The sequence below is a fragment of the Daucus carota genome, chromosome 9 (genome assembly GCF_001625215.2).
Source record: "Daucus carota subsp. sativus chromosome 9, DH1 v3.0, whole genome shotgun sequence".
In the NCBI taxonomy this organism is placed as follows: domain Eukaryota; kingdom Viridiplantae; phylum Streptophyta; class Magnoliopsida; order Apiales; family Apiaceae; genus Daucus; species Daucus carota.
The window spans coordinates 501617-529280 of NC_030389.2; the positions used below are offsets into that span (position 1 = coordinate 501617).

General features: G+C 34.1%; 4 protein-coding genes across 8 annotated transcripts; 3 read left to right on the top strand and 1 right to left on the bottom strand.

The window, feature by feature from the left end:
- Positions 1–1791: 1791 nt before the first annotated feature.
- On the top strand, positions 1792–4464 carry LOC108200411 (benzyl alcohol O-benzoyltransferase). The gene is made up of 2 exons (XM_064084861.1): positions 1792–2384; positions 3199–4464. Exons 1-2 carry the CDS (start codon positions 1941–1943, stop codon positions 4126–4128), a joined length of 1374 nt encoding a protein of 457 aa, XP_063940931.1. The 5' UTR covers positions 1792–1940; the 3' UTR covers positions 4129–4464.
- Positions 4465–6282: 1818 nt separating this feature from the next.
- On the top strand, positions 6283–9038 carry LOC108200198 (benzyl alcohol O-benzoyltransferase). Its single transcript, XM_017368259.2, has 2 exons — positions 6283–6958; positions 8007–9038. Exons 1-2 carry the CDS (start codon positions 6506–6508, stop codon positions 8931–8933), a joined length of 1380 nt encoding a protein of 459 aa, XP_017223748.2. The 5' UTR covers positions 6283–6505; the 3' UTR covers positions 8934–9038.
- A 2502-nt stretch (positions 9039–11540) lies between these two features.
- Positions 11541–16883, bottom strand: LOC108200199 (chromatin remodeling protein SHL-like). The gene is made up of 5 exons (XM_017368260.2): positions 16711–16883; positions 16275–16620; positions 16119–16187; positions 12773–12908; positions 11541–11950 (listed from the first exon to the last, which is right to left on the bottom strand). The coding sequence occupies exons 1-5, from the start codon at positions 16781–16783 to the stop codon at positions 11924–11926; spliced, it is 651 nt and encodes a 216-aa protein (XP_017223749.1). The 5' UTR covers positions 16784–16883; the 3' UTR covers positions 11541–11923.
- Positions 16884–23851: 6968 nt separating this feature from the next.
- On the top strand, positions 23852–27621 carry LOC108203009 (BEL1-like homeodomain protein 7). 5 transcript variants are annotated; one of them, XM_017371689.2, is made up of 5 exons: positions 23852–24234; positions 24432–25890; positions 26194–26561; positions 26652–26712; positions 26791–27621. In XM_017371689.2, the coding sequence occupies exons 2-5, from the start codon at positions 24967–24969 to the stop codon at positions 27418–27420; spliced, it is 1983 nt and encodes a 660-aa protein (XP_017227178.1). In that variant the 5' UTR covers positions 23852–24234; positions 24432–24966; the 3' UTR covers positions 27421–27621. The 5 variants fall into 5 exon arrangements, with proteins under 5 accessions (XP_017227178.1, XP_017227179.1, XP_017227180.1 ...); XM_017371690.2 differs by having other exon boundaries at positions 24647–25890; XM_017371691.2 differs by having other exon boundaries at positions 24711–25890.
- The last annotated feature ends 43 nt before the right edge of the window (positions 27622–27664 follow it).

A 27664-nucleotide genomic window follows, 5' to 3' on the forward strand; every position in this document is an offset into this window, starting at 1 on the left:
ATTATTAAAATTTAATAGTTTAATCCACATACAATCTATCTATTATGAAAAAGAAATGTATGTTGGTTGTTGGCCGTATAATCGAGGCTTAAAGCATAAAGTCAACTTTGTATTGTGAAATCAAGAAGATATGAAGGTGAACCGAGCTGTTCCGAATGAGCTCGGCTCGTTAAGAACTCGTTCGACTCGGCTTGTTAAGTTAATGAGTTCGAACTTGAACACAAAAAATTGTTTGTTAAGAAAACAAGCTCGAGTTCTTCAGGAAATTTTTATAATATCATATGTTATTGAACTCAGAATTCAACATATAATATATTTATAGATTTTAGTGATGTAACCAAAGCTTCGGAAAATAATAATTTTATTTGGTTTGCTATTTTAACCGTAAAGTAGAAGTTTGACTAATACAGCTAACTAGTGTTTAATCCTAATTTAGTGTTTTGATATTTTAAAAAATATTTTTTATCCATCCAACCGTATGGATGTTAACATATATACATTTTGGTGAAATAATAAAGGTTTAAAAAAAAATATTATTTGGTTAGCTATTTCAAGATTCAATTAGCGGTTTGTCCCTAACTTTTTTTCTGGCTCGGCTCGACTCGGCTTGTATTTGTTCGCGAACAAGCTTGTGTTTGGCTCGTTAGTTAACGAGCTCGAGTTTGAACACAATTTTTGTTCGATAAAAAAGCTAGGCTCGGCTCACCTCGGTCAAAACTCGGCTCACCTCGGTCAAAACTCGGCTCACCTCGGTCAAAACTCGGCTCGGCTCGGTTCATGAACAGCCCCAGGTGATATCGATCTGAATCATTTTCTGTTTTCTATTTATTAAAATATTTTATATTTTTCTTTCCTAAAATATTTTTTGCTTATAAATTTTTACAAGCCTCTATTATAATAAGTATTTTACATCTATTTTCTGAATACATTTAAATATAAAAATAATATATGTGTTTTAAAATTATAAAGTCAAATAAAAAATTGCAGTCAATAAAATTAAATGGTCGTTTTCTAACCCTACGTTTTTGGAGGCGCCATTTAGCGTGTGAGAACTTGTTATATACTTTTTTTAAAGTTATCAAATGGATTGGTTTCGGTATTACTTGTAATACTAATGTAACTTATTATCCATTATTTTCCATTTATACTAAAAGTCGTGATCATGGCTTTAACTTAAGAAATCCGACTTATTATTTAAAGTAACGAAGTAGATTATAAATGATAAATGATCTTAACTTATATATTATTGAAATTTATTAGTGTTTGGGTAACTTTTATTTTTTTGAATGTTTGGTAATTTAAATTTATAAATTAAAAAAAATAAATTATTAAAATAAAAAAAATTATTTATAAATAAATTTTATTACATATTAAAAATTTAAAATCTTCATAATAAAACGCAAATCGCTAAAACCTAACTTTTTCTTAGCATTTTTGATTTTCAGCTTTTGGCTTAACCCTCCTCCCTCAACCCCCACAAAAAAAAAACTTTTGCCCCAAGTACTACATAAAAAATAGAACTTAAAGTGTTAAAAAAAAACAAAAAGTGCTTATTTTAAACTTGGCTAAACACCCGCATAATTTGTTTAGGAGATCAATGAGAATAATTATTTTGTATATCCAAAAAAATATAAAACAATAATAATTTTTATAATTACCTTACTTTTTAAATATTATATTATTATGTAACAGAAAAATAATATTCTCTGTATTATATCATGTTAAACCGTGTTCGCGACCCTTATACTAAATATTCATACCATTATTAAAAAATGATAAACAACTTTTGGACACAAATGTGAACCAGAATACAGGGAGGGAGGTGTATATTATAGACCGGGACATACAGGCTTCATTTATAAATAGAAAGCTAGCTTGTTCAAATTATCCACCCCCTCTTGAACACTCTCACATTTCTCTCAAACTCTTGACCATATTTCATGGCAGCACAAGAGCCCCTGGTTTTCACAGTAACAAGAAAGTCGCCGGAGCTCATACGTCCGGCGACACAGACCCCGCACGAGTACAAACTCCTTTCCGACATCGATGATCAGCAGGGCCTCCGTCTTAAAATCGCGAACGTTCAAATTTACCGAACCAAAAATGAAGTGCAAAATTTGGACCCTGTGAAGGTGATAAGGGAAGCGCTTGCGAAAACTCTCGTGTTTTATTATCCGTTTGCGGGCCGGCTACGAGAAGGGGCCGGGATGAAACTCGGCGTGGACTGCACCGGGGAAGGAGCGTTGTTCGTGGAAGCGGATGCGGATGTCACGCTTGAGCAATTCGGTGATGAAATTCAGCCACCGTTTCCGTGTTTCGGGGAGTTTTTGGCTGATGTGCCTGGCTATGGGATAACTCTTGATTGTCCTCTTCTCCATGTTCAGGTATATATATACTTGATTTGGCATATATGTTTGTTTGTGTTTTTCATATAATTTTGTAGTCATGCATGCCGATTCGAGATTAATATTTTCCTAACAAATCAAGCTGATCAGTGGTCCGGCTTTTTTCTGGCACATGCAAAATATGTGTTCGAGATCGAGCTCGTGAAGGAACTGAGCCGCCCTCGATCCTTATCATATATTAACGAGTTCGAGCATGTTGGCGATCAGCTTATTAGTGGCAAAATTAAAAAATAGAGGTCGAGGTTTAAGTCCATCAAAACTAACTAAAGATCTTTAAAAGATTTATGAATTGGATTTTTGGATTGTATCCTAAATATAAAGTGTTTAAAGGATTCAAAAATTAGGATGTATACAATTTTTTTCTGTGTCAACGAGTAAAACCCGAACCAAAGGTCGTAAGTCGAGTTCAAGCCGCGCATGCTAGTAGCCCAGCTCGAGCTCAATTTTTTAACAAACAGTGCAATTTTTTGTGTGGGAGCTCGAACTCTGAATATTCATCGGATTGATACTTAATAAGTCGATCTCGAACTGGTTCGCAAAGAACTCAGTTTTGAAGATCTCTGCTTGCGTGTGTCAAAAGGTTCATCAGTTTTAGCAAGCATTAGGTAAACTACCAAACTGGACAAAGTATATATGTGTACGTCTCAGCAAATATGAAATATGGAAATAAAGTTTTAGCAAGTACTAAATGAACTTATATTTCTTGGTCCTGGATCCATTTATCAGTACAAAGTTATTTAAATCAATCAGTGTATGATATTTCTTACGGATCCATTTGATTACATATATATAGGTTACTCGGCTCAAGTGCGGAGGATTCATACTCGCCTCGCAAATCAACCACACAATGTCCGACGCTGCTGGAGTTGTCCAATTTCTGACTGCTCTAAGCGAAATTGCTCGAGGTGCAGCCGCCCCTTCAACTCCCCCCGTCTGGCAAAGAGAATTGCTTAGCGCAAGGGACTCGCCTCGTATCACCTGCACGCATCCTCAATACGATCAGAACGTACCTGTGATCGATGATTTACCTGTCAGAGACCTTCGCTCATATTTCTTCGGGCCAAACGAAATCCGTGCCATAAACCAATTGATCCCTCCGCACATTGGCAAATACTCTTCCTTCGACATTCTCACAGCCTTTCTATGGAGATGTCGCACCCGTGCCCTCCAGCTTGGTCCTCAAGAGGAGGTTCGCATTTCTTGCTTTGTCAACACACGCGCAAAATTCAATCCTGTCCTGCCTAAGGGATACTATGGGAACGCTTGTTTGAACCCGCAGGCCGTGACAACAGCAGGAAAGCTCTGCGACGGTCCGTTTACACATGCATTGGAGCTTGTTAAGAAACTTAAACAAGGCATTACAGAAGAGTACGTGAAATCTGTAGCCGATTTGATGGTTTTAAAAGGCCGACCTCGTTTCTCAATGCCTCGGACCTATACTGTATCGGACTTGACACGTGCCGGATTTGGAGACGTCGATTTCGGGTGGGGCAGGCCGGCTTATGGAGGTCCTCCCGGGTGTGGAGTGGAGATGGGCATATCTGAGGTGAGTTTTTACATACCACATACAAACAAGAATGGGGAGAAAGGAATGATCGTGCCTGTTTGCTTGCCAGCAAGTGCACTGGATAAATTCGAAGTGGAACTCAATAGCATGTTGAAGAACAATAGTCAAGTGGCCTTGATTGATAATACCTCACTTCCTATCATGTCAGCACTCTAATTCTTTTATTACTAAGTGTGAGCTGAAAGTTTGGTGTTGTAATATATATATGTTTGGTTTATCTGGTGTGTGCTCACGAGCACATATCAAGTATTAAATTTTATGTGTATTTAATTTATTTTGATTGATGTAATTTGTGCATATGCAGGGAGGTCGCCGTTACTAAAAAGTAGGAGTCAATCAAAATAAGTTAAACTTATGAAATTTAGTATTTAACACGTGCGCATGAGCACATGTTAGAAAAACTCATATGGGTTTGCCAAAGAGAAGCACTCTTATGTACCAATTATATACATGTAAGTTCTTGTAATAAAATTTGCATTTGTTTGTTATAAATTAATTTATAAATTTTGTTTTCTTTGAAAAAGGATGATGAATCAAGTTCATGTGTATAGTTTGTTCTCTAGGCATATATATTCTCTGCAAGTATACAGGAAACCATTACACAATTTGCATGTAACATGTCCGGAACTAGAATTAGAAAACAGTGGGATTAAAATTATATTAGACTAAGAGCTGATTGTGTTAATTATAAGCTGAGTTTAAAATTGTTTCAAATGTCTGTTTGTGTAATAAGTCACAAGTCATCTTAAAATCATGAATAAGCCGGAAACTGATTTAAAGCCAGAAGTTAGTTTGAGGTACTTTTTTCAGCGACTTAATTTTTTTTTTGAAAATTTTATTGATAAAATTAATCATAAATTATAAATTATCTATAAATCATTATTATTATTATTATATTATTAATAACTTATAAGTCATAAGTCAAAATTAGCCAAACAAATATTTTGAACTCTCATCTTATCAAATAAGTTATGTTAAATCATAAGTCGTGTTGAATAATAAGTACAAGAACTTGTTATTTGGATCTTATTAAAATTTAACTAGAAATTGTGTTCAACCATGTTTAAGAAGCATAGAAAATGATGGACCGGACTAATCAGTAGGACTATTATCATTTTTCACATGGACTTAGACTTTAACATAAATATAAATATTAATGGACAGGCTCAAATTCCACCCAGACTGGGAACAACCCAGCCCCTCTTACGATCCGGTCCGGCCATGCATGTAGCTAAGCCTCAGGTTTATCAAATTTTGTATGCTTGGTGGACGAACATGGAAAGAATGAGAGTTGTAGAACAAGTTCGAGTGCTTGACGAAGAAAGATGCGGCCCACCAAAGAGGGCCTTGGGCAACGTAATCGAGATGTCGTCGTTTGATTACATGAGTACAAGAACTGATTAGGTAGACATATATAGGACATCCGTAAAAAAATAAAGAGGCACATGTAGGACAAATTGGAATAGAATAACAACACTTCCTACTATGTTACTCGCCCGTCTCACCCAATTGTTTACATTGAGTTTGGACACAGAGGTATATGTATAAAATAGTGGAAAAAAAAGAAAAAACGTGAGTGAAGTGGTGGGACTCATTGATTTTTAATATATAAAAGAAAATGGATGGAGTAAAAGTAGTGTTAAAGGAAGGAAAAGTGATAAAATGATGAGACTCATTAACTATTTTAGGAAAGTTTAATAATATAAAAAATTGGGTGGGTCATAAAAAAAACCGTAAAGAAGCTGGTGGGACGGAGAGAATATTGTTATATATACTTATATTAATGTCTTTTTATATCAACTGATTAATTTTATGTGCCTCCAGAAAGTGCCATATTTTTATGATTTTTGGCCATACATGACAACCTGTATCTTATTATTAATTAACAATTTTGTATTATTTCAAGATAATTTTGTTTGGAGATCTAGCAGTGGTCTTTGTGCTTGGTTTTATTCCTCTTTTTCATAGATCTTGTGTATTTTAGCTGATTTTCTTTTTCGATTATTAAAGTCTTATCCACTATCTGAACCCATCTCTGCATTAGATGACAAACTTTTTTGAAGAATCTTCTCTTTTCCATTTATACTTCCATTTTTAGATCCGAGAAATCTATATTTTTTTGGGTATTTTCTTAAAATCTATATTTTTTTCCAAATTTTTTTTTTCAGATATTAAAATCTTTTATCTAAATTTCATCAAACATATGCTCTCTCAACAACGATTTTTTTGGATCAAAAAGTCCTTTCTATCATTATTTTATTTCTATATATCTCGTTTGCTTCGCGAATTTCAAATCTTGTTACTCCCTCCGATCATTTTTATAAATTTCTTAGATTTTTTGTACAAAATTCTGTGTGCTTTAAAAAAAAATAATTTGAAGTAGATCGTCAAAGCACATAAAATTGTGTATAAAAAATCTAAGTGATTTATAAAATGGATCCGGGGAGTATACAAGGGCGTTAAATTATAAAGGAACTGCCAAACGAAATAACTAACGATATCTCTCTCTTTGTCTAATTCTCACGCATAGTCTATGGCAGCACAAGACCCCTTGCTTTTCACAGTTACACGACGGTCACCGGAGCTAGTAACTCCTGCGAAACCAACCCCGCACGAGTACAAGCTGCTCTCCGACATAGATGATCAAAAAAGTCTGCGATTCCTGGTACCGTTTATCCATTTTTACGAAAAGGAAAATAATATCGTTGATGTGCAAGAAATGGACCCTGTGAAAGTCATTCGGGAAGCACTTTCAAAAGCCCTTGTATTTTACTACCCGCTTGCTGGCAGGCTACGTGAAGGCCTGTATGGAAAACTTGGAGTGGAATGCACCGGAGAAGGTGTGTTGTTCGTCGAAGCTGATGCAGATGTAACAATGGCGCAATTTGGCGATGCACTTCAACCCCCATTTCCGTTTTTAGAGCAGCTTCTTGTTGATGCACCTGGCTTTGATGGAGTTCTTGATTGTCCTTTGCTCCTTATTCAGGTATCATAAATCTGGTCAGTTTGACTGCTCAAAAGTCAAATAGGACAACTAATTAGGAACGGATTATAATATCGAACTGTTCATGCACTCATGTCCATAGTTGTCACTAGTTATACCCCAGTGAGCATGTCGGGACTTTACACTAATATCGAACTGTTCATGCACTCAGATATGCACTAATATCTGAATTATCTACCTCTAGTGAGCATGTCGGGACTTTACACTAATACCCCAGATGAGTTGTTTATGGTACTTCCGTATTATATCATCTTTGATATATCATCTTGTTTGTTCATGAGATCCGTTTATGGTTAGGGTGAGTGTATTGAGTTGCACACTTTTTGGAAAGGTCTAATTAGCAAGGACTTAATTGGATCTAATACCAGATTTAGCAATACACCAATACTAGAAAAAGTTCATCTTACAGGCATTCACATTCGCTGTTCAAATCAGTTTATAGAAAGGAAAAGAGTTTGAATTCGAGATCTTCTCTTGGTTCTGATTACATTTCAATGCTTCATAATTGATCATTTTTAGGAGAACTTATAGTTAATTATATTAGTAAAAGTTTGAAAAATAGATTTGAAAGATATTTTTTTAATGTTTTCAATCATTGTACTTATTTTCTGTAGACTATTGGGCCCAGCAAATTGCACACAGGAAGACAAGTCAACAAACCTTCACAGTAAATCTGTGAAAGGACCTGTTATCATATCAAAATTGAATAGACTTTGATGGTTCAAAAATTTCACAGTATTTGCAGCTTTAATAATGAAAGCCTGCAGTACTTGCACAAAGTATTCATGTTTATCGGCATACTAATTTTTTTTGACAAAATTTGAACACTCGACTTACGTTTAGTAAATGGTAAAGGAAGATCCGAGACTAAGAGGTTATTATTAAACTGTCCTGTTTCATACTTCACATATGCTTAATGATCCAGACAGTTAGTTTGATAATACTCATAAAGTTTAATATAAAGTCATTTACCAATTTTTAAGAATCTAATGGTGCATAATTTCGTTTATGTTCTCTTAAATTCATATAGGTAACTCGACTCAAGTGTGGAGGATTTATATTTGCAATGCGCTTTAACCACACAGTCTCTGATGCTGCTGGAGTTGTCCAATTTATGATAGCATTAAGTGAAATTGCGAGAGGTGCAAGTAGCCCATCCATTCCTCCAGTGTGGCAAAGAGAATTACTCAATGCAAGAATTCCGCCTCGTGTGACATGCACACATCACGAGTATGATGTCGTGGGTGACACCGAGGTATCCATGATTCCTCCAAGTGACATGGTCCGTCGTTCGTTCTTCTTTGGCCCTAATGAAATTCGTATCCTTCGTGAATTAATTCCGCCTCACCTTCGTACACGCTCTTCCTATGAGCTGATCACCGCTTGCTTATGGCGGAGTCGTACTCGTTCTCTAAAGCCTCACCCTGAAGAGGAGGTGCGCATGTTATGCGTTGTCAATGCACGCGGAAAACATGATCCTCTGCCTCTGGGATACTACGGAAACGCATTCACCTACTTAGCGGCTCTGACAACAGCCGAAAAGCTTTGTCAGAATCCAATTGGATACGCATTGGAGCTTGTGAAGAAAACTAAAGAAGATTTTACAGAGGAATACATAAAATCTGTAGCGGACTTGATGGTTTTAAGAGGACGGCCTCATTTTGCAATCGCGCGAACCTATCTCGTGTTAGATGTGACTCGTGTCGGATTCGGGTACATTGATTTTGGATGGGGCAAGCCTGTTTATGGTGGTCCAGCCAAATGTGGGATAGGTTGCACACCGGAGGTGGAAAATATGAATAGTTTTTATATACCGTTCAGAAACAAAATGGGCGGGAAAGGAGTTATGGTGCCGGTTTGTTTACCGGCATTGGCAATGGAAAATTTTGCAGCTGAACTCGATGGCATGTTGAAGAACAATGTAAATACTTCACCTCTTCGCAAATCACCACTGTAAATCTTCTAAGAAAACATTTGTATTAAGAAACTTGATGGTATTTGTGATCCCTTGTAAAGGGACTATCTGGTTTACTTTGAATGAACATTCAGCTTCTTTCTTTAATTAAGTTGTACACTACATTATGCATGTTTCGAAACGACCGATTGCCAATGCCCAAACCTAGCTAGTATATATAGCTATACCTCTCAAAGACTCAATAAAGCCCTGCATCAAAATGTTCTCAAACCCTCACCCCTATAATCATTACAGATAAGGGTTATCTTAATACTGAAATAGAGAAACAAAGGACCCTGGCAAAAGAGATCATAACAATTAGTACTCAAAAAAGGCGCCAGAGTTAATTTTTAGTTTTTTTTTTTACCATAGATGGAAAAACAACCATAAAAAGAATCTCGATTATTTTTTAACAGAATTTGGTCGAAATTAATTTCCATCGAATTCATTCGAAAATATGTTAAGTTCGACTATTTTATTTTTAGTTTGATTGTTTTAAATTCTCGTCGAAAATAACTAATTTTGATAAAAAAATCAAATATAACTAATCTTGATTAGATTTTAATGATCAAATATAGTTCTGTCAAAAAAAAATTGATCAGAAATAACCAAGATTCCTGTAATGAACGATGTTCGTTAATTTTTTTTGAGTAAAAAAGCTTTAGGGACGAAAACAGGGGAGGCTACTCTCTCCCGCCCGCAGAGGCGAAAACAGGGGAGGCTATCCAAACTGAAACCGCGAGAAAAATCAATAAATATTTTTTATATGTAGTGATATATCGTTATTAAAGTTGATATATTTCTTCTTTATTTAAGTCTCAATTAGTCTCAGTTAATCTCAAATAATCTGTAAATATTTATTATTCTAGGTTTTAGAGGTAAATTTGAGAGACACCAAATTAATTACACCCATTTTTCACAGTGAAAACTATAAAATGCACAAATAAAATACTAGCAAAATTTATCTCGAGCTGACAAGAGGATCACTCATATTCAGATTCTATGTATGCCTAGGTTAAAATATCTGATCAAAGTTATTGTATCAGCCGAAAAGAAGCAGATTTAAGAAGTTAAATGATAGATTAAGAAATATATCTCTTTCATCAGAGTCTCAACTAACCTTGAATAATCAATAAATAATTACTACTCTACTATCTAGATTCCAGCTCGATTAATTTCGATTCCTATATATTTCCTTCGCTGCAAGGTAGGCAGTATAAATTTTTAGCTCTAATTTATTAAGAATGCCTGCATAAGTACCATAATAGTTCTAGATTGTGCCACAAGAATCTAATTATTCAAGTCAAAACTGATCATTCAGAAAAGTGCATAATTAATCGTATATTTTTACGAAGCTTGAGAAAACCGTTGAGAGATAGCTAGGGCTCTTATGACAGTTAATGAAGTTACTCTATAGGTTTTTCTTTAATAACCGTAAATTAATTTTTGCGCGCGCTAGAATTTTTTATCCGCTACGTCTTAGACTGGTTAGGGCTGAGGAAGTCATACGTATCAAAGCTTTCCATATAATAACTATTAGTATCTCAGTTAAGAAAGATGGTTGTTATATAATAGAGAATATTACTAATTATATACCCTTTTTTTAACCCTAATTAGATTTGGGGTTTGAGCCACAGGACCCTTTAATTAATCACGATTATGGTAATCAGTAGTACTGGTGCATTTTGGTAATAAATCAAGAGAGCTTGGGTGTTGCAGCAAAATTATTACTATGAACCTAGTTGTAAAAAATTCCCGGTCTCTCTACTAGCTTCCAGCATGTCTTCAGGTTTAGCTTTTATTGCTAAGTTGTTCATTGAACAATATTGCATGATAATTTTTCAACAGAATTTGCCATATCGATCAGCTACAGAATGTGAAATTAGCTACACTTGCTTAGTTCAAAGAACAATAGCTATAATAACCGCTAAAACTGCAGAGATCTTAGCAGCCTTTCCTCTACTCACTTTTTCGAAAAAATTGTCTGTATGATAAAGCCAAAACCAAACCGTTCAGGTTTTTCTAAGACAAGTTTTGGCCCCGAGCAGTAACAATACTTTTCTTTAATAAGACTCTCTTCCACTGATCATCAATGGTTATGAGTTCTCGTGCCGATAATGTTTTCCTCTGTAATGTGCTTTTGTAATTTAGTTTTTTTTTTGCTTTTGCATATATGATGAGTGATCCACGACTACATTTTAAGCATTAAACACGCCAAACCTGTAATATTAAGTCCTCATTATCCTGTACACAATTATGAGAATGATCAAGGATATGAGAATAAGTATCCCACGGATTAGGAAGGAATGATTTATCCATCAAATGGATAATGAGGGCTCTCATTGTGGTATGACTAATACAAACACCAACACATGAGTTTGAGTTTTTGATTCCCGTTAAACAGGCTCATTAACCATGAACTAAACGCCCCTATGTAATCATTCAGCACACCTGCGTTCCTTCACTTTTCACTTTACTAAAAACAATCCTGGTGCGTTTTGTTTTCAAAAACAGTATCATTTCTTCGAATTTGTTGTGCACGTCTTACTGGACTGACTAACTCTAAAGCATTAACATAAATGGATTGTGATTGAAATCCTACACTGGTAATGAGCACTCATTTATAAAAACATATATAACAGAAGACTCCTCAATTTAATTACTTGGTTCACAGAACCATATATACAAGAAAAGACTCCTTAATTAATCTATTGCTCTAGTAGAAGTTAAAAACTTCGCTGAAAACAGACAGATTCCAGACTCTAATACAGAAACAAGCCAGAAAGCAAAAGATAATCTATATATTACATAGGTAATTACAGACTACGAAACACAACTTTGACGGACTATCCCTCAGATGAAACCGACACAATGACAGACAATAACTTTGAAACACAGCTTCTTTCTGAAACCAGCACTTTGTTTGTGATGCCAACAGTTCTACGATCCAAGTTTTCATCCATGCGATAGTCAAAAGAGACGCCTCTGAAATGTCATCGCCTACGACGTTTGGTTTCCACCTAAGACATTCAAACGAACATTAACATTTCTGCTTCATAAAAAGTTTAATAGCAAAATGAGAAGGACAACATAAAGATTGGACACAGCAAGCAAGATGAGCATAAAGACAACCTCAAGTCTGAAAATACTTTATCATTTTATCATAGGGAAATATCCTTAAAACCTTCTACAGAGTGCAAAAGCTGTCCTGTACAATTCGGAGCCTTAATCTAGTGCCAACTCATTCCTAGGTCACCACTAGGTCAGAGCTCACTTGCATTGTACTAGTTTCTTATAAGATTGATTAGTAGTTAAGATTTTAGATTCAGGCATATTCTTAACTATTTACCTAATTTGAGGATGAATCAGATCCACATACAATCTTGGATACAGATGAGACTCAACTATTACAATGTCGACTGCACAGGGAAAAATACCTCAGACATACACAGGGGACAAAAATTAAAAAAAACATCATAGTTCACTATCCTTTTCCTGCGAGTAATAGTAACTGATTACCCCTTACAAACAGAATCAAGTAATTAAAATCATTTATATAATAGCACAAACAATAAACTTCTTAGAGCTATTATTAAACAATACTTTTAACAAGAGAGGAGTATAATTAGCATAATTGCTAATCAGCAAGTCAGCAAGTCAGAAATTGTCACAGAATTAGAGCAAGCAACTGATATTTTTTGACCAAGTCGTACAACAAGTTAAGTGAGTCATCGAGGAGTTGCCTGTTAGTTATTTAGAAATAATTTCTAATATACATATGTAATTTCTTTTCCTTCATTTAGATTCTAGATTAAATTAAACTATAGTATACAAGATTTTACCTTTGTGTCGGAGGGCCTGGAAGTAGCACGTGAATTTTGTATCTTCTTCTGCGCTTCAGATAAACAATTTTGACAAAAGAAGTGTTCAATCTTTTGGGCGTCCTCAATAGTCATGTCAATACATTTAGGATGAAACCTGAATCACAAACACCATATCAAGTATTTAAAATCAACACTGCAATATGGTTATTGACAATTTAAATATTTGTCTGCACTAAGGATCATTACTAATTAAACAAGTTTCAGTTATGTGGCTATACAGCCACTTGGCGCACCAGTCTTGGGCCTCTTGGCACTGCCATGGGCAAGTGGCTCAACAATTTCTTGGGCAACTGCAAAAGATTTTGTATTTGTTTCTAGGGTATATGCAAATGACTTTCTTCAACTCCCTATTTGCTTTTATATCTAATGCTTAATATTAGTAAGGCAGCATCACATATAAATATCATAAATTCATAACTTTATCAAACAGACCGGAAAAAAAAAAGACTTTATAAGCATTCCTTCTTCGATATAACAATGCAACAAAGAAAAATAATACTAAAAAAACTACTTGTACACTGACTTGAGAAGAATCAATAACAACTTCCTTTTGTATACTATAAAACACAGTCATACACACATCTTATCTTTGACAAGATTTAAACCCTCAACCTCCCGTAAAGGTAGTGAGAAATATATCGGACCAAGAAGTAGGGCTGTCAAAAAAAGAAATCGAAAGATCCGATATCCGTCTGAAAAATTCATATTCGTATCCGAGAAAAAGCGGATATTATTTGTATCCGAAATAAAGCAGATATTATCTGTAACCGAATCCGTGATATTCGAATCTGAAATTAAATACATAAATGAAATTTAAATTATATAATATATAATTATATATAAGTAAAATTTTATTCTATTAGCTTGTAGGGTGTGTATATGCATTAAATAATACATTTAACACAAATTTTATATAATTATACAAATACTTTATACATATATTAAAATAGGGAAAATAGATTTTTTTGTCACCGAACTTATTATGTTTTTAGAAATTTGCCACTCAACTAAATTTTTTTTCCTTTTAGTCACTGATGTTAGGTTCGGAATTCTTTTTGCCACTAAAGTTAGGTTCGGATTTGATTATTACCATTATATTAATTCTTTGTAGTATTGTTAAAATATAGTGATAACCTGTAATATTTTGATGATTTGATATATGTCTATCTTTATATATTGTACTTTTATGTACCCAAGATCGTTTATCTTCGGTGATAAGAGTTAAACACGCATTTTACGGTTTTTAATAGTGTACTCTCATAAATTATTTTATTTTTTCTTCCGAATAAAAAATTAAGGGTTTGAATTTTTATACGCAAAAAGAAAATCTCATAAATCATCGAAGATTAAGTTTTCCTCTCTCTATTTATTTATCTTTATCTTGAAGATTATAATAAGATAAAGTTATTAAAAATTACTCCCTCCGTCCCTCTCATTTCTTATCGAATGGGTTGGGCACGGAGGTTAAGAAATATGTATAAAGTAATGGAAAAGAGAAATAAAAGTGGGTGAAGTGGTGGGACCCATTGATTTTTAATGTATAAAAAGAAAATAGTGGAGTAAAAGTAGTGTGAAAAGGAAAGAAAGTGGAGAAGTGGTGGGATCCATTGACTATTTTTGGTAAGTTTTTAAATGTAAAGAATTGGATGAGACACCCCAAAAAGGAAAGTGTAAAGAAATGGGTGGGACGGAGGGAGTATGAGGATAAATTTAAGAGAGATCTTAGGCTGAACTAGGTGATTGAAACTTTAATAGTGAAAGATGATGCATCGTATCACTCAATTAGACTTTATTTTATCATGGAGAGCATAAATTATTTGAAGTCATTGATTCCATACTGATGATTTAATGAATTTCTAGAATTCTAATTACGATTTTTCCTGATTTTAATATTATATCACCTCATTTTATGTTATTATTGCTATATACAAAGATATAAACATACATCATATTATCAAAAAATTATATACTATCACTATGTATTAATGATGCTACAAAAAATTATCACAATGCTAATAATTGCATCAAAAAATTATCACAATGCTAATAATCATATCCGAACCTAACATCAGTGACTAAAAGGAAAAAAAATTTAGTTGATTGGCAAGTTTCTAAAAACATAATAAGTTTGGTGACAAAAAAATCTATTTTCCCATTAAAATATTATTTAAGCTTACTCACAAAATAATTGTTCTAAAATCATCGTTAATACGGTAGTACCATCAAAAAAATCCGACATCCGTCCGAAATATCCGCATTCGTATTCGAGAAAAAGCGGATATTATCCATATCCGAAATAAAGCGGATATTATCCGTATCTGAATCCGATAATTGAGAATACGGATACGGATATAGGCATATCCAAATTATCCCTTTGACAGCCCTACCAAGAAGGCATTGGATATATTGCAACTTTAAAGTGAACAAAGAACCTGAAAAAATACAAATATATATTGAATCCATTTCATACCGAACATAGAAAAAGGATGAGTTGATCATGAACTAATGCTGACACAAAATTTTGTGAAAAAATAAATTAATTTCATCAATATAGTGTCAACTCGCTTGTTAATTCACATACCCTAATATAGAATTTTACCAACCAATCTAACCCTTATATTATGACCTATGTTACTCAGACTGACTCTGTTTAGGTAGCCGTACCCGTGTCCAATGGTTAGACAATCAGACACGACACTTATTTCATGCCAGATTCTTTGAGCAAAATGTGGACACTATCACCAATTTCAAGGCCACACACGAGTTGAATATACAAGCAAAACAAAACAAAACGAATGAGCACAAAGAAAGAAGCAAATATAAAAAACAGAGAAGATCCCTAATTTACAAAATTCTTTATAAAATTGTGTTTGATCTAAATTTGATGGTTACTTTTCATTATGGTATCTACTTACCATACTTATTTATCAATTTACTCTGCCGTATCCCCAAATCCCTAATTTTCAAATTTTTTGAGTCCGACAATCAGATATGTGTATCATGACTGACACTTCATACCCGAGTTAGAGTACAGAGCAACATAGATCATAACCACGATCAAAAGTAATAGTAAAAACCACACCACATAGCCATTTCCCCATTCTATATAATCTTGCAAACATAGCAACCCATCATCTTAAAACAAAATTAAGAGACTACATATTATAATAATGATCGCATGTATTGCTCAAAGAAAATTCCGCATGTGAGCATGCTACCACAAAGACGGACAGGAACAATGTTACAAAGCACACATACCGACTAAACACATAACTACACACTTCAATAACATTGATTAACTTACCAATCGCTGCAATCCTCACATTGAACCATCAAATCATCAGGATTATAAGGCATTTCGCATTTACAGTACCTGTCCACAACAATCAAATACACGCTCAAAATGCAATTATGAATTAGCAAATAAACGAAATCATATAATTATTCGACACAAACATACACAGCAACTCTATCGGGATTAAACGCTCCCGTAGTCGAATCATAATCAAACCGACAAAAGAAGTCCTCATTCCCAACCGCATCAAGTTTCGTATAACTCTTGAAACTATGAACATTGCAAGTCCCCTCAATAGTATCGGCACTCTGATAATCACAATGATCGGACAAAAACACTTCTTTGGAGCCGTGAAATTGTCGCCTTCCACCTAGCGATTCTTCCGGGCGGTAATACCACCGGACATGAACCCTAACATTTGCACCCCTGCTATCCGATTCGATCTTCTCGATTCTCGCCACGTATGGCGGTTTCGAAGGCTCGATAGGCCTCATCAACACGCAGTCTCCAGCTGCGAAACATAAAAACGACGTAATCAATCAATCAAATTATTGAATTAAACTGAATTAATTAAACGACATCGTTAAAGTGAGTGACTTACGGCGTACGAGCTTGTTGAGCGCCTTGACGAAGTAGGAGTCGAGGGTTTTCTTCGAGCCACGGGGTCTCGCCATGGATAGATAGATACAGGAGAGTGTGTATAGATATCAAACTACTTTACTGAAACAGAGAGAGATTATTTTAGGAATTCCAGAAGCACAGACGTTACGCTTGTTTTTTTGTATTTTTATGCTTTCGGTTTCATTTTATCCGTAAGCGTAGACTTTTCGACACGTATATTTAATTTATATGACGTATATAAATGACTTCTCGGCATGTATATATAATTTCTATGATATCTCCTTCTAAAAATCGCGATTAATAATCGAGTCGAACTGATTAAATTTCTGATTAATCCTCGACTAATCCGATTAATACCGATTAATTCAATTAATTTCCGATCAATCCTTATTTTCACGATAAAGTCTGACTCCTTTTTTTACAACATGTTAGAATTAATGATTTTTCTACTGTGTGCCCATGTTCACATGCTAAGTGTAGAATTTTATAAGTTTGAGAGATTTTGATTGGTTCTCATATTTTAATAATGGTGGACCCCATGCAAATACAACAAACACATCAATCAAAACCTCCCAAACATATCAAATTTCGAGCTTAGCATATGCCCATAAATACACACTAGACAAACTCTAAAATTAAAAATAATGATTAAGATTTAATTCCTTTCAAAAAAAAATGATTAAGATTTAATTCTCTATTGACTCAGGTCTTGGATTCGACTTTACCTCATTTCGAGAATATCACCGTGTAAGATGAGCGGATATGATATATTCAAGAGTTCCGATGGTTTAGTATTGATGAGGATGTTTCGATGTTTAATGATAACATTGTTTTGAAATTATTTATGGAACTCCGCGAATGCGGAATGCCTAATAAATTAAGTTGAGTTTAGAATGGAATATTGCGGAATGTTGGAATGAACAAAATGAAACTATGGATAAAAGTTGTGGTGGGTCTCCTAGTAGAGGTGCAGCGCCTCTCTGACGTTTAATTATGATGAACAATTAACTCGTATATTGCCACACAGGGTATATATTAATCAGGGGAGAATTAATTACCAAAAGCCCAATATCAACTCATAGAAAAAGTAGTCCAACAGAAGTAGCCCAATTTTATGGATGGAGTCCATACCAGTTCATTGTTTTTTTGATAGGCAACATGAATATAACAAACTTAACTCATAATCGACTAAACTAAGATACAAGATATGATTATATATTTTCTCAAAATGAGAATGGATCGTTTGATTGTATTGAGATAAATGATTTATTCGTATATCGATATCTTAGAAATGATTAATGTGGTTATTTACATTCTTATGATGAGAATGCGTCATTTGATCTCATCAAAAAGATATTTTATCTTTGTATTAATATTTTTTTTGAACGAATATGTATTAGTATCTTAATTCATTTTATCACCAACTAGACCGGGATATCTACATTTTCATAGTAAAAATGAGTTACTTGATTATATGAAATAGATATATTTATATATTAATATTATTTTAATTCAAACCGACTAATCATAGGTCATGCTATGACCTGACACCGAAAATTTAGTCAATTAAACTTTAATGACCGGTTAAAAATCCAACTAAAAGGCACAAGATTCGCGTAAAGAAAGAAAAAAGAGACAAGGGAAGAACCAAACATAAAGAAAACTGCCACGCACCGAAATAAAATTAAACTAAAATGACACAATTATTAGTGAATGACAAGACGGAAACGCATATGCAATTAACAAGCCATCAAATATAACACTCTCTCGAAAAGCACATAATAATTTAAACACGTGAAACACAAAAATAATTACAAATTTACGGCATATACTCTTATGTATCTACCTGCAAAACTAAAAAGATAACATAATAGGTCCAACAGCCAAATTCATCGTATCATCACATATATTTCATTTAATTTAAAACAACAATCAAATATAATCTTTGATATACTAAGATATATATTTTAAACTCATATCATGAAAACATTTTCGATCCTACAAAATCTAACTTAAAATATATGTGGCATGTCGAAAAAAAAGTTATAGATTATATATATAAATTTCACCACTCAAATGATACAAATTCCTTATCAATAGTTATAGTCAACTCCAATCTCTAGAAACTTATAGTAAAATTCCACATCATCTGTATCAATTAAAATAATAATTTCCACAACTATTTACCAATTAAATAACCATGCAACAATATTTTAATAATTTAATATCTGCATTTAGGAATGTTGGAGTCTGGAGTAAAATGTGGATATAGATTTCATTCTGTACTACAATGCCAATGCATGGATGGATAATGCAACTCCACAATACCTGTTAGCTTGTTGCCTACTTGATCAGTTCTGGCAATATTATCACCGGGGCTTGGATTATGGTGTACAACAGGCCCAGCCATATAGGACTTTCGAATTAGACGTATTTATGAGTGTATTTTTTCTGTCACACATTTCTCGTATGTAGTCTCATGTTAAATATATTTTTATGTCCAATTTTGTCCAAGTTTTTTCATATACAAAACTTTTTGTATGTGTTTTACCAGTTACCACACAAAAAGCTCCAAACAAATTTATACACAGGACCTCCAATATTGTTCAACAGGTATGCTTTATGATTATCACCCTCCCAATAAACTAGATGAATGAAACTACAGCAAACAGTGTTGATTCTCAGTAATTTCTGAGACTTAATTAAGTAAGTACTGTAGTGATTAAGCATGTATATTTGGATAGCAGCACCCCTCCCAAAGCGTATCTCTGCAAACTGTAAGGTGGCAATGGTAGTAACAGAGACAAAAGCCTTCACTGCTATCTGACACACACATTTGCATTTCTTCTCCACTTATCTCACGTACCCAATCACAAAATTCACTCACGCTCACATAGATACAAAACACAGGTACACTCGTTTGTTCATCCCATTTTATTCGAACCACTTCTTTTTTTTGAATGTTCGGAAAAGAATGAATCTTCTATTTGTAACATATTATAAGATTATTTCAACTACATATTCGTAAAATACACTAATTCGATATCTACTAACTCTCAAAATGAGTCAAACCTACAGTGCTGGTCAAACAAACTCAAACAAAATGAGACGGAGGAGTTCTCTTATCTACGTAAAAAAAAACTTTCGACTATACTGTACGAGCTGCTGAAACACAATACGAAAACTGAGGAAACCTTTTAAGAGAAACAGATATGTAAGCAGTGGTAGTTTGCAGAGATAACTGGTACAAATAATAGATCGTTAAATTAGAAAATTAAATTTTCTAACAATTATTTAAATTTAAGCCGAATATAATATGTTTAACCTATGCTGACCGCGAATCCTTGATTCTTCCCGCCCGTGGTAGTGTACAGATTCCTAGCTAGGTCAGAAAAACGTAATGCAAGTATGGGACCACCTGCCCTAGCAGCTTTGTCCTGCGCACTGCAATTTTTATATCTGCATACTACTGTAATTTATTGTCTGTGGTACTTCGATCATTATTCTAAAATTTACTCCGCCAGTCCGTCTCATAAAATTTTTCTCGTTTGATATGTTGACATTGTTCATAATATGAGATAGATTACTCATTTATGTTTAATTTATAATACTAAATATAATCATGAGCGATCTTGTTGGTTTCGTATTTGTGAGTACTTTAACGGTGAAGTTTTATATTTAATACCAATACGAAATTAAAAATATTAATGATCAAAAGTGTGAATTGACAACCGTGAAACCGTGAGAAAAATAAACATGGAAAAGTATTAAAAGACGGGAGTATGGGTATAGCCGGTTAATCACATGATTAGTCGTTATAAGGTTTTCTGTCAATTCGGTTTTTGAAATTTAAAGTAATCCGCCTTTTTGAACATCGATTATAATACATTTGTCTAAAGATTGCGTGGATTTACAGTGTATACAACACGTTCATGACAGAAGCAAAAATAAGTAGCTCTGGAAATATGATTAAGAAAATGTTGTTCAAATGGCAATTAGTTGAAACTAGAAGCAAAGCCCTCTTTGCTATAAGTACAACATCATTATCCAAAATGCATCATAATGGTTTGTTTGGGTTACCAAATATGAGTATCTAGCCAAACAGAAGATGGTGACCACTGAGCTCTTTCAACTAGCAAAAATGGGTAACTAATTTGCACTCCTCCATTATTGCTCATGATTTCGTCCAAGTTGATCTGGTCTTTGCTTAATAAGCAATTTTGACTGTAATACAAAATTTTTTGAAGCAAAATAGCTATAACAGAAACAGAAACAAGGTAGCTCTATATGAATAATATTAGCATACGTCCATCAGAAAAATTATGCTGGAAATAAAAAATCCAAGGATGAAATAATTTCTGTTGACTGATATTGTAGCGCCCTTTATATCCATGAAAATTTTAGATTAAGCTGTCCATAACTTTTTTTCCCGCTCAAACATATGCTACTAACAAACGTATGTTAAAGACCCGAAACCTAAAAATAGGAGAAGTTTTTATAAAATTAGTCAAGCTTTAGATGTAAAATGTGTTTGAGTTTTATGAATACAACATGGCCCTAAATACAAAAAGTCATTAAATTTTCTTGCTCAAAATTCAGTCTTGCTAGCCTCCCCGGAATTCCGGCTATGTGTTTGGTGTGTTAAATTGAAAGAGACTTATCTATTGTACTTTGACATGAAAGCCAATGCTGGATGGTTTACTTTGCAAATAAGAAAGGCATGAAAAATACAGTATTAAGCTACATTGTGGTCGTTGGTCAATGAATGAGATTGAATAGTGTAAGCTTGTAGCAAGGTTCATGCCTCAAATGGTAGTAATCAAGAGTACACCATTTTGATGAAAAAGGATATATTACTATTCTAGCTACCAACAATCTACATTACAATTATTAACTCCTGTCGGTCCATAATTTCTTTTTTGTTGCATGTGATTTTTTAAAAGTTATCCAAGTACAACAATGCATCACTCCTTTGTAAAAAGTGCTATGCATAAATTTAAAGAGTTGTATTTATTGGAGATTTGGATTAAGACTATTAAACTGTTGGGTCCTGTTCCCTGACAACTGATTGTCAGGGAACGTTTACACAACACACTGTGTCCCAGCCGTTGGATCGACGATCCAACGGCTGGGACAAAAGAAAAACTTTTTAAGTATCCGCGGTAAATAACCGCGGACACTAGGTCACAGAGAGACATCCGCTGAAAATAACAGCGGACAGAGGAGAAGGATAAAGACAGGCATGAAGACTTTTATATACACTATACAATATTAACTTTATTTTATTTTATAAACTTTACTTTATATACAATATAGAATATTAACTTTATTTTATATACAATATACAATATTAACTTTATTTTATATTCCAAACTTTATATAAAATAAAGTTTAGATATATAAAGTTTATAAAATAAAATAAAGTTCAGAATATTATTTAAACTTTTATATACAATATTGTATATAAAAGTTTAAAATAAATTTCATATTGTATATTAAATAAAGTTTAGAATATACAATATATTAACTTTATTTTCTAAATAAAGTTTAGAATATACAATATATTCTAAAATAAAATTTAAAATATAAAATAAAGTTTAGAATATTATTTTAAACTTTTATATACAATATTGTATATAAAAGTTTAAAATAAATTTAATATTGTATATTGCATATAAAATAAAGTTTAGAATATACAATATATTAACTTTATTTTCTAAATAAAGTTTAGATTATACAATATATTCTAAAATAAAATTTATTTTCTAAACTTTATTTTAGAATATATTGTATATTCTAAACTTTATTTAGAAAATAAAGTTAATATATTGTATATTCTAAACTTTATTTAATATTCTAAACTTTATATACTTTATATATCTAAACTTTATTTTATATAATGTTTAGAATATAAAATAAAGTTAATATTGTGTATTGTATATAAAATGAACTTTAAGATCTAAAATAAAGTTAATATTATATATTGTATATAAAATAAAGTTTAAAATATAAAATAAAGTTAATATTGTATATACAATAAAGTTTATCCTACTTCTGTGTTGTCCGCTATTATTTTTGAGCGGATACCTCTCTCTGACCTAGTGTCCGCGGTTTTTTACCGCGGATACTTAAAAAGTTTTCCTAACGGCTGGGACACAGTGTGTTGTGTAAACGTTCCCTGACAATCAGTTGTCAGGGAACAGGACCCTAAACTGTTTATTGAGTTTATTCAAAGTCCGAGATCGATAACGAACGCGAGTTCGAACAATTTATACTAACATGAATTTTTAAGATGACAGAGTATTATTTTTTGATAAATTCTCAAGTAATCGAGAATTGAAATAAAATTTTGAGATTATAATGGACTTTAGAGTAAAATATATTGATAGAGACATGCATCTACTAATGTATATCTATAGGGTCGCGGTCCAAAACCATCGATGATTGTGGACACTGGACAAGTTTGATGGTATATAATTTGTGGGTCGTTGGACAAATATCTAACTGTTAGCCGGTTAGCCGGTGACTGTGGACAAATTTGGTGGCATATAGTTTCTAGCCCAGTTATAAATATCTAACTGTTAGGGTTATAATAATTTTTTTAAAACGTCCAACACTTTTTAACAGTAGGCAGTAGGCGAAGACTAGTCTAACGCTGAAAAACGGTGGATGGGATCAGTTTCCCCGTCCAGCGGTTACAAAACGCTCGATATATTAAAAAGAGATGTTATAATCCTCACTTTATGTGCCAATTAACAATCCGCATCCATCTAGACCATGACCCATGTATATGGATTACATAAAAATTCAGCTACTCCATTAATTAAAAAAAGAATAGTGACTTCTGGATGATGATAATCTTTTTGTTGGTATGTGAAGATTTATTCTGGAACAAACACATTGAAATAAATAAAATACAAAAGCAATGTGGTACTATGAGAAATAAAGGAAGTATATGACCCTCTTTACAAATACCAAACTGTTAGTTGGAACAAGAAGACAGAATCAAATAGTAATAATTTGGACACCTACACAAAACAAGAAAATAAAATACTAGATTTCTACAAGAATGTGATATAGCATACTAAATAAAATAAACAAACATATTAAAAAAATGTGCAGATATGGTTGATTTTGTAGCAACTCAGACCTTCCCTATATAATTTATGATTAACAGTTGATAAAAGAAAAAAATTAAGAGCATTCCACCAACTGGTGGTTAGAAAATTGCATTTCTTGAACAAACATCTAGAAGCCAAGTCAAAAAACACCAATATATTGTGATATTGTATTGATACAACTAGCTAGCTGGTGAAAGATTGAAACTTTATGTAGTTTTAAAAATACCCATTACAAGAAATTAAGCTTTTGAGCAAGAATTTGTGTTGAGAGAGTGGTGTTTGATGAAAAGTGAAGTCTTTGTTTCTGGGTTCAAGGAGGATTATTTTGGGGGATCAGAGCTTTATTGTTCCCCATAAGACACACAATTGTGACTGGTTTTCAGGTATATATTTTATTTGTATTTTAATATTAATTGTTGCTAATATGTTATTGTGGTAAGCACTATCTTGTCTGACTTTTGTTTTCATCTTTGATAATTTGCTGTCTTTTGCAATCTGGGATTATAGTAGATGATGATCATGAGTTAAGTAATCTTATTTAGTTTTGTTAATTGATTCCCTTGTTCTTGTTTTGCTGTAGATTCTTAAGTGTTCTGGGAATATCTTTTGAGTTGCTTCATGTATACTTATCCCACACTGGATTATTCGAATAATCTGCGATGAAATTGATTTTTTCTAGTTCTTGACAGATCATAAATTCTTTGGATGTGGAATAATATTCATAGAATCATAGATTGCTAGCAATTCAAGATATTTTTATGCAAACATGCTAGTGTGTGCTTGAGTGAATTGCAGATATCTCGGAGTTTCTCATGCAAACATCCTCGTGTCAATTGCTATTGTTTTGAATAATTTTTAGTGCACTAGAGGAAGAAGAAACAGCAGTCCTTTAGGAAGTTCTGGAGTTCTCGTTTCAATTATTAGGCGACAGGATTGAGTAGATACAAGCTGACTTGTTTTTTGTGTTGCGGTTCTGCTTTAGGTTGTTTTCTTGTTGTTTACCGCTGTTCTTCAGTTGGTGATCATTTGAAGGTGGATTTTCAGTTCACAAAAAAAACTAGGTGGTTTAGTTCAACTCTTGCACGGGAAAAGTTGCTTAAGATCGAAAAAACTTGATGGCTACTTACTTTCCAAATTCAAGCAATGAAAGAGATTCCGTGCCTATCAACTATCTGAGGGAGCCTTTGTTAAATTCTTATTCAGAAACACCTGTTATTCCAGGGAATATGATGATGTACATGAACTATCCATCTTCTTCTGGATCATATTCGGATACCCTGGCTGGAAATTCCCAACATCAGAACACCAGCATTGATCTTCCTTCCGTAGGAGCTCTGCATTCCAACCTCTCGCATCAAGAATTTATGTCGAACCTAGGAGTATCTAGAGCTGGTGAACTTGATCTGAGTGTGTGGAGAGATGGTAGAAATGAGATGCCTTTGATGCAGACAACAGGTGGAACCAACAACATGAATAGTAGACAAAACTTGCAGGGTCAGGGCTTATCTCTCAGCCTCAATCCACAATTATCATCCGAATTACAGATTTCTTCTCTCCATGGCAGGAATCCTGACCTAGGCGGATCTTCGTTTTTGAGTCCACACACAGCGCTTTCAGGGGATGACATTGATAGACATGGAACCTTTAGAGATGACGAGACCTACCAAAATCGGCAACCGAGAAACACTGAGTACATACTTCCTGATGTTTTGGGAAGCAGTTCAGCGTTACTAAAAGCAGATGTCTCCTCTTTTGCGATGCAAAATATTCTTAGAAATGTTCCCAACTCCAAGTACCTAAAGGCAGCTCAGCAGCTGCTTGATGAAGTTGTCAATGTTCATAAAGCTCTGAAGCAGCATGAGCGCAAGAAAGACCGTGTAGGAGATTGTGTTGAAGCAGACAGAGCATCTATCGATGGAACCTCAGCATCTCCTGCAGCTGGACAAGATTCAACCAGCAATGGCCCAAATGAGCTTTCAGCATCTGAAAAACACGAATTGCAGAACAAGATGGCAAAGCTTTTGTCTATGCTGGATGAGGTAAGAATATTACAGTTATCAACATCCATGTAATCTATTTTCCTTAATAGTCAACTAATTGCACTCAAGTGACTGCACAAATTTGTTTCTGCATGCATTTTTTGGAGTACTTCATATCGTAATTCGATCTCAAAGCTTCTGCCTCAAGTCCTGCTTACTCTGAAGTATACCTAATGTTCATTAGCATAATTGTGTTGAGGAAGTCTATTATATGTAATGAGCATCTATCAAATCTGCTCTTGGAAGCTTTGCTTTGACTTTTACTTCGTACTTTCAAAAACCAAATGATTATTTTTATTGCAGGTCAATAAACGGTACAAACAGTACTTTCATCAGATGCAGATTGTAGTATCTTCATTTGATGTAATTTCAGGATCTGGGGCGGCTAAACCCTACACTTCACTTGCTCTCCAGACAATTTCCCGCCAATTCCGTTGTTTGCGTGATGCCATAAATGGACAAATTAGAGTTACTCAAGTAAGCCTCAGGGAGCAAGATGGCTCAGCAGTTGGAATATCTCGACTCCGGTATGTTGACCAGCAGCTTCGACAACAAAGAGCTCTTCAACAGCTTGGTGTGATGCAACAACACACGTGGAGGCCGCAGAGGGGACTACCTGAAAGCTCTGTTTCAATCTTGCGTGCTTGGCTGTTTGAACATTTTCTTCATCCGTAAATTTCCTCTGAAACCCTTTCTCTACCTTTAAGTTAGACTAGTTCAATGTCTTTCAAATTAAGAACAAAGATATTTTTTTGTTACAGTTACCCTAAAGATTCTGAAAAGATCGTACTAGCACGGCAGACTGGCTTGACGAGAAGTCAGGTAAACTGAATTTGAAGTGTATAACCTATATAGTAAGGCAGTTCACAGCATTTAACATTTGTTTATGTGCTTCTGCAGGTATCAAATTGGTTTATAAATGCACGAGTACGTTTGTGGAAACCTATGGTCGAAGAGATGTACAAAGAAGAGGCTGGTGATGCTGAAATGGAATGTTATTCCTCCTCAGATATTGCCCCAAACACTACAAAAGACGATACAAAGACATATGAGGCTAGAGGGGCAGACCTGCAAAACACTGCAACTTCCTCGTCGAATGAAAAATCTATGATTAGACAATTCTCTGAGTCCAGGCCTGGTCATGTTCCCGATGTTGATATGGTGAGATCAGGTACCCAGTCCAGTTTCCAGATGTTGAATCACGGAGAAACAGATATGAACCCCCCAAGAGTGAGTGTTGATGAATGTAATGTTTATGCAAATACAATGGCTCAGCCCGGCAGTGAAAACAAGTACTTGGATGCTTACCATGTTCCAGAATTTGGGGGGTTTGGGAATGGGAATGGTGTCTCACTCACACTGGGATTACAGCAACGTGAAGATGGCAGCATGCCAGTGTCTGTTGGGGCTGATACCAATTTTGTTATGATGAGACGGGAGGAAGATTATGTCGGTTTTGACTCTACAGATTCTGAAAACCGCCAGCACAGAGTTGGTTCCTCTCATCTGTGGCAAGATTTTGTAGCATGAGAACAACTTGGTGTTGGTAATTTTGAGCAATTTTTGTCAGAGTGGGGGAGTGTTACAAAATGGCTAGGTAGCACCTGGAAATCTACAAATAATACTCTTCCTTCTGCAATTGGTTATATATGTATATGACACAGTTGTATAGTAATATTTTCCTTGAAAGATTAGCATATCTGTAAAGATAAGATACTTGTTTTTTGGTGATTCTCAAAATTAGTAGTCTTCTGGCCATCCATGGATGGTTTTT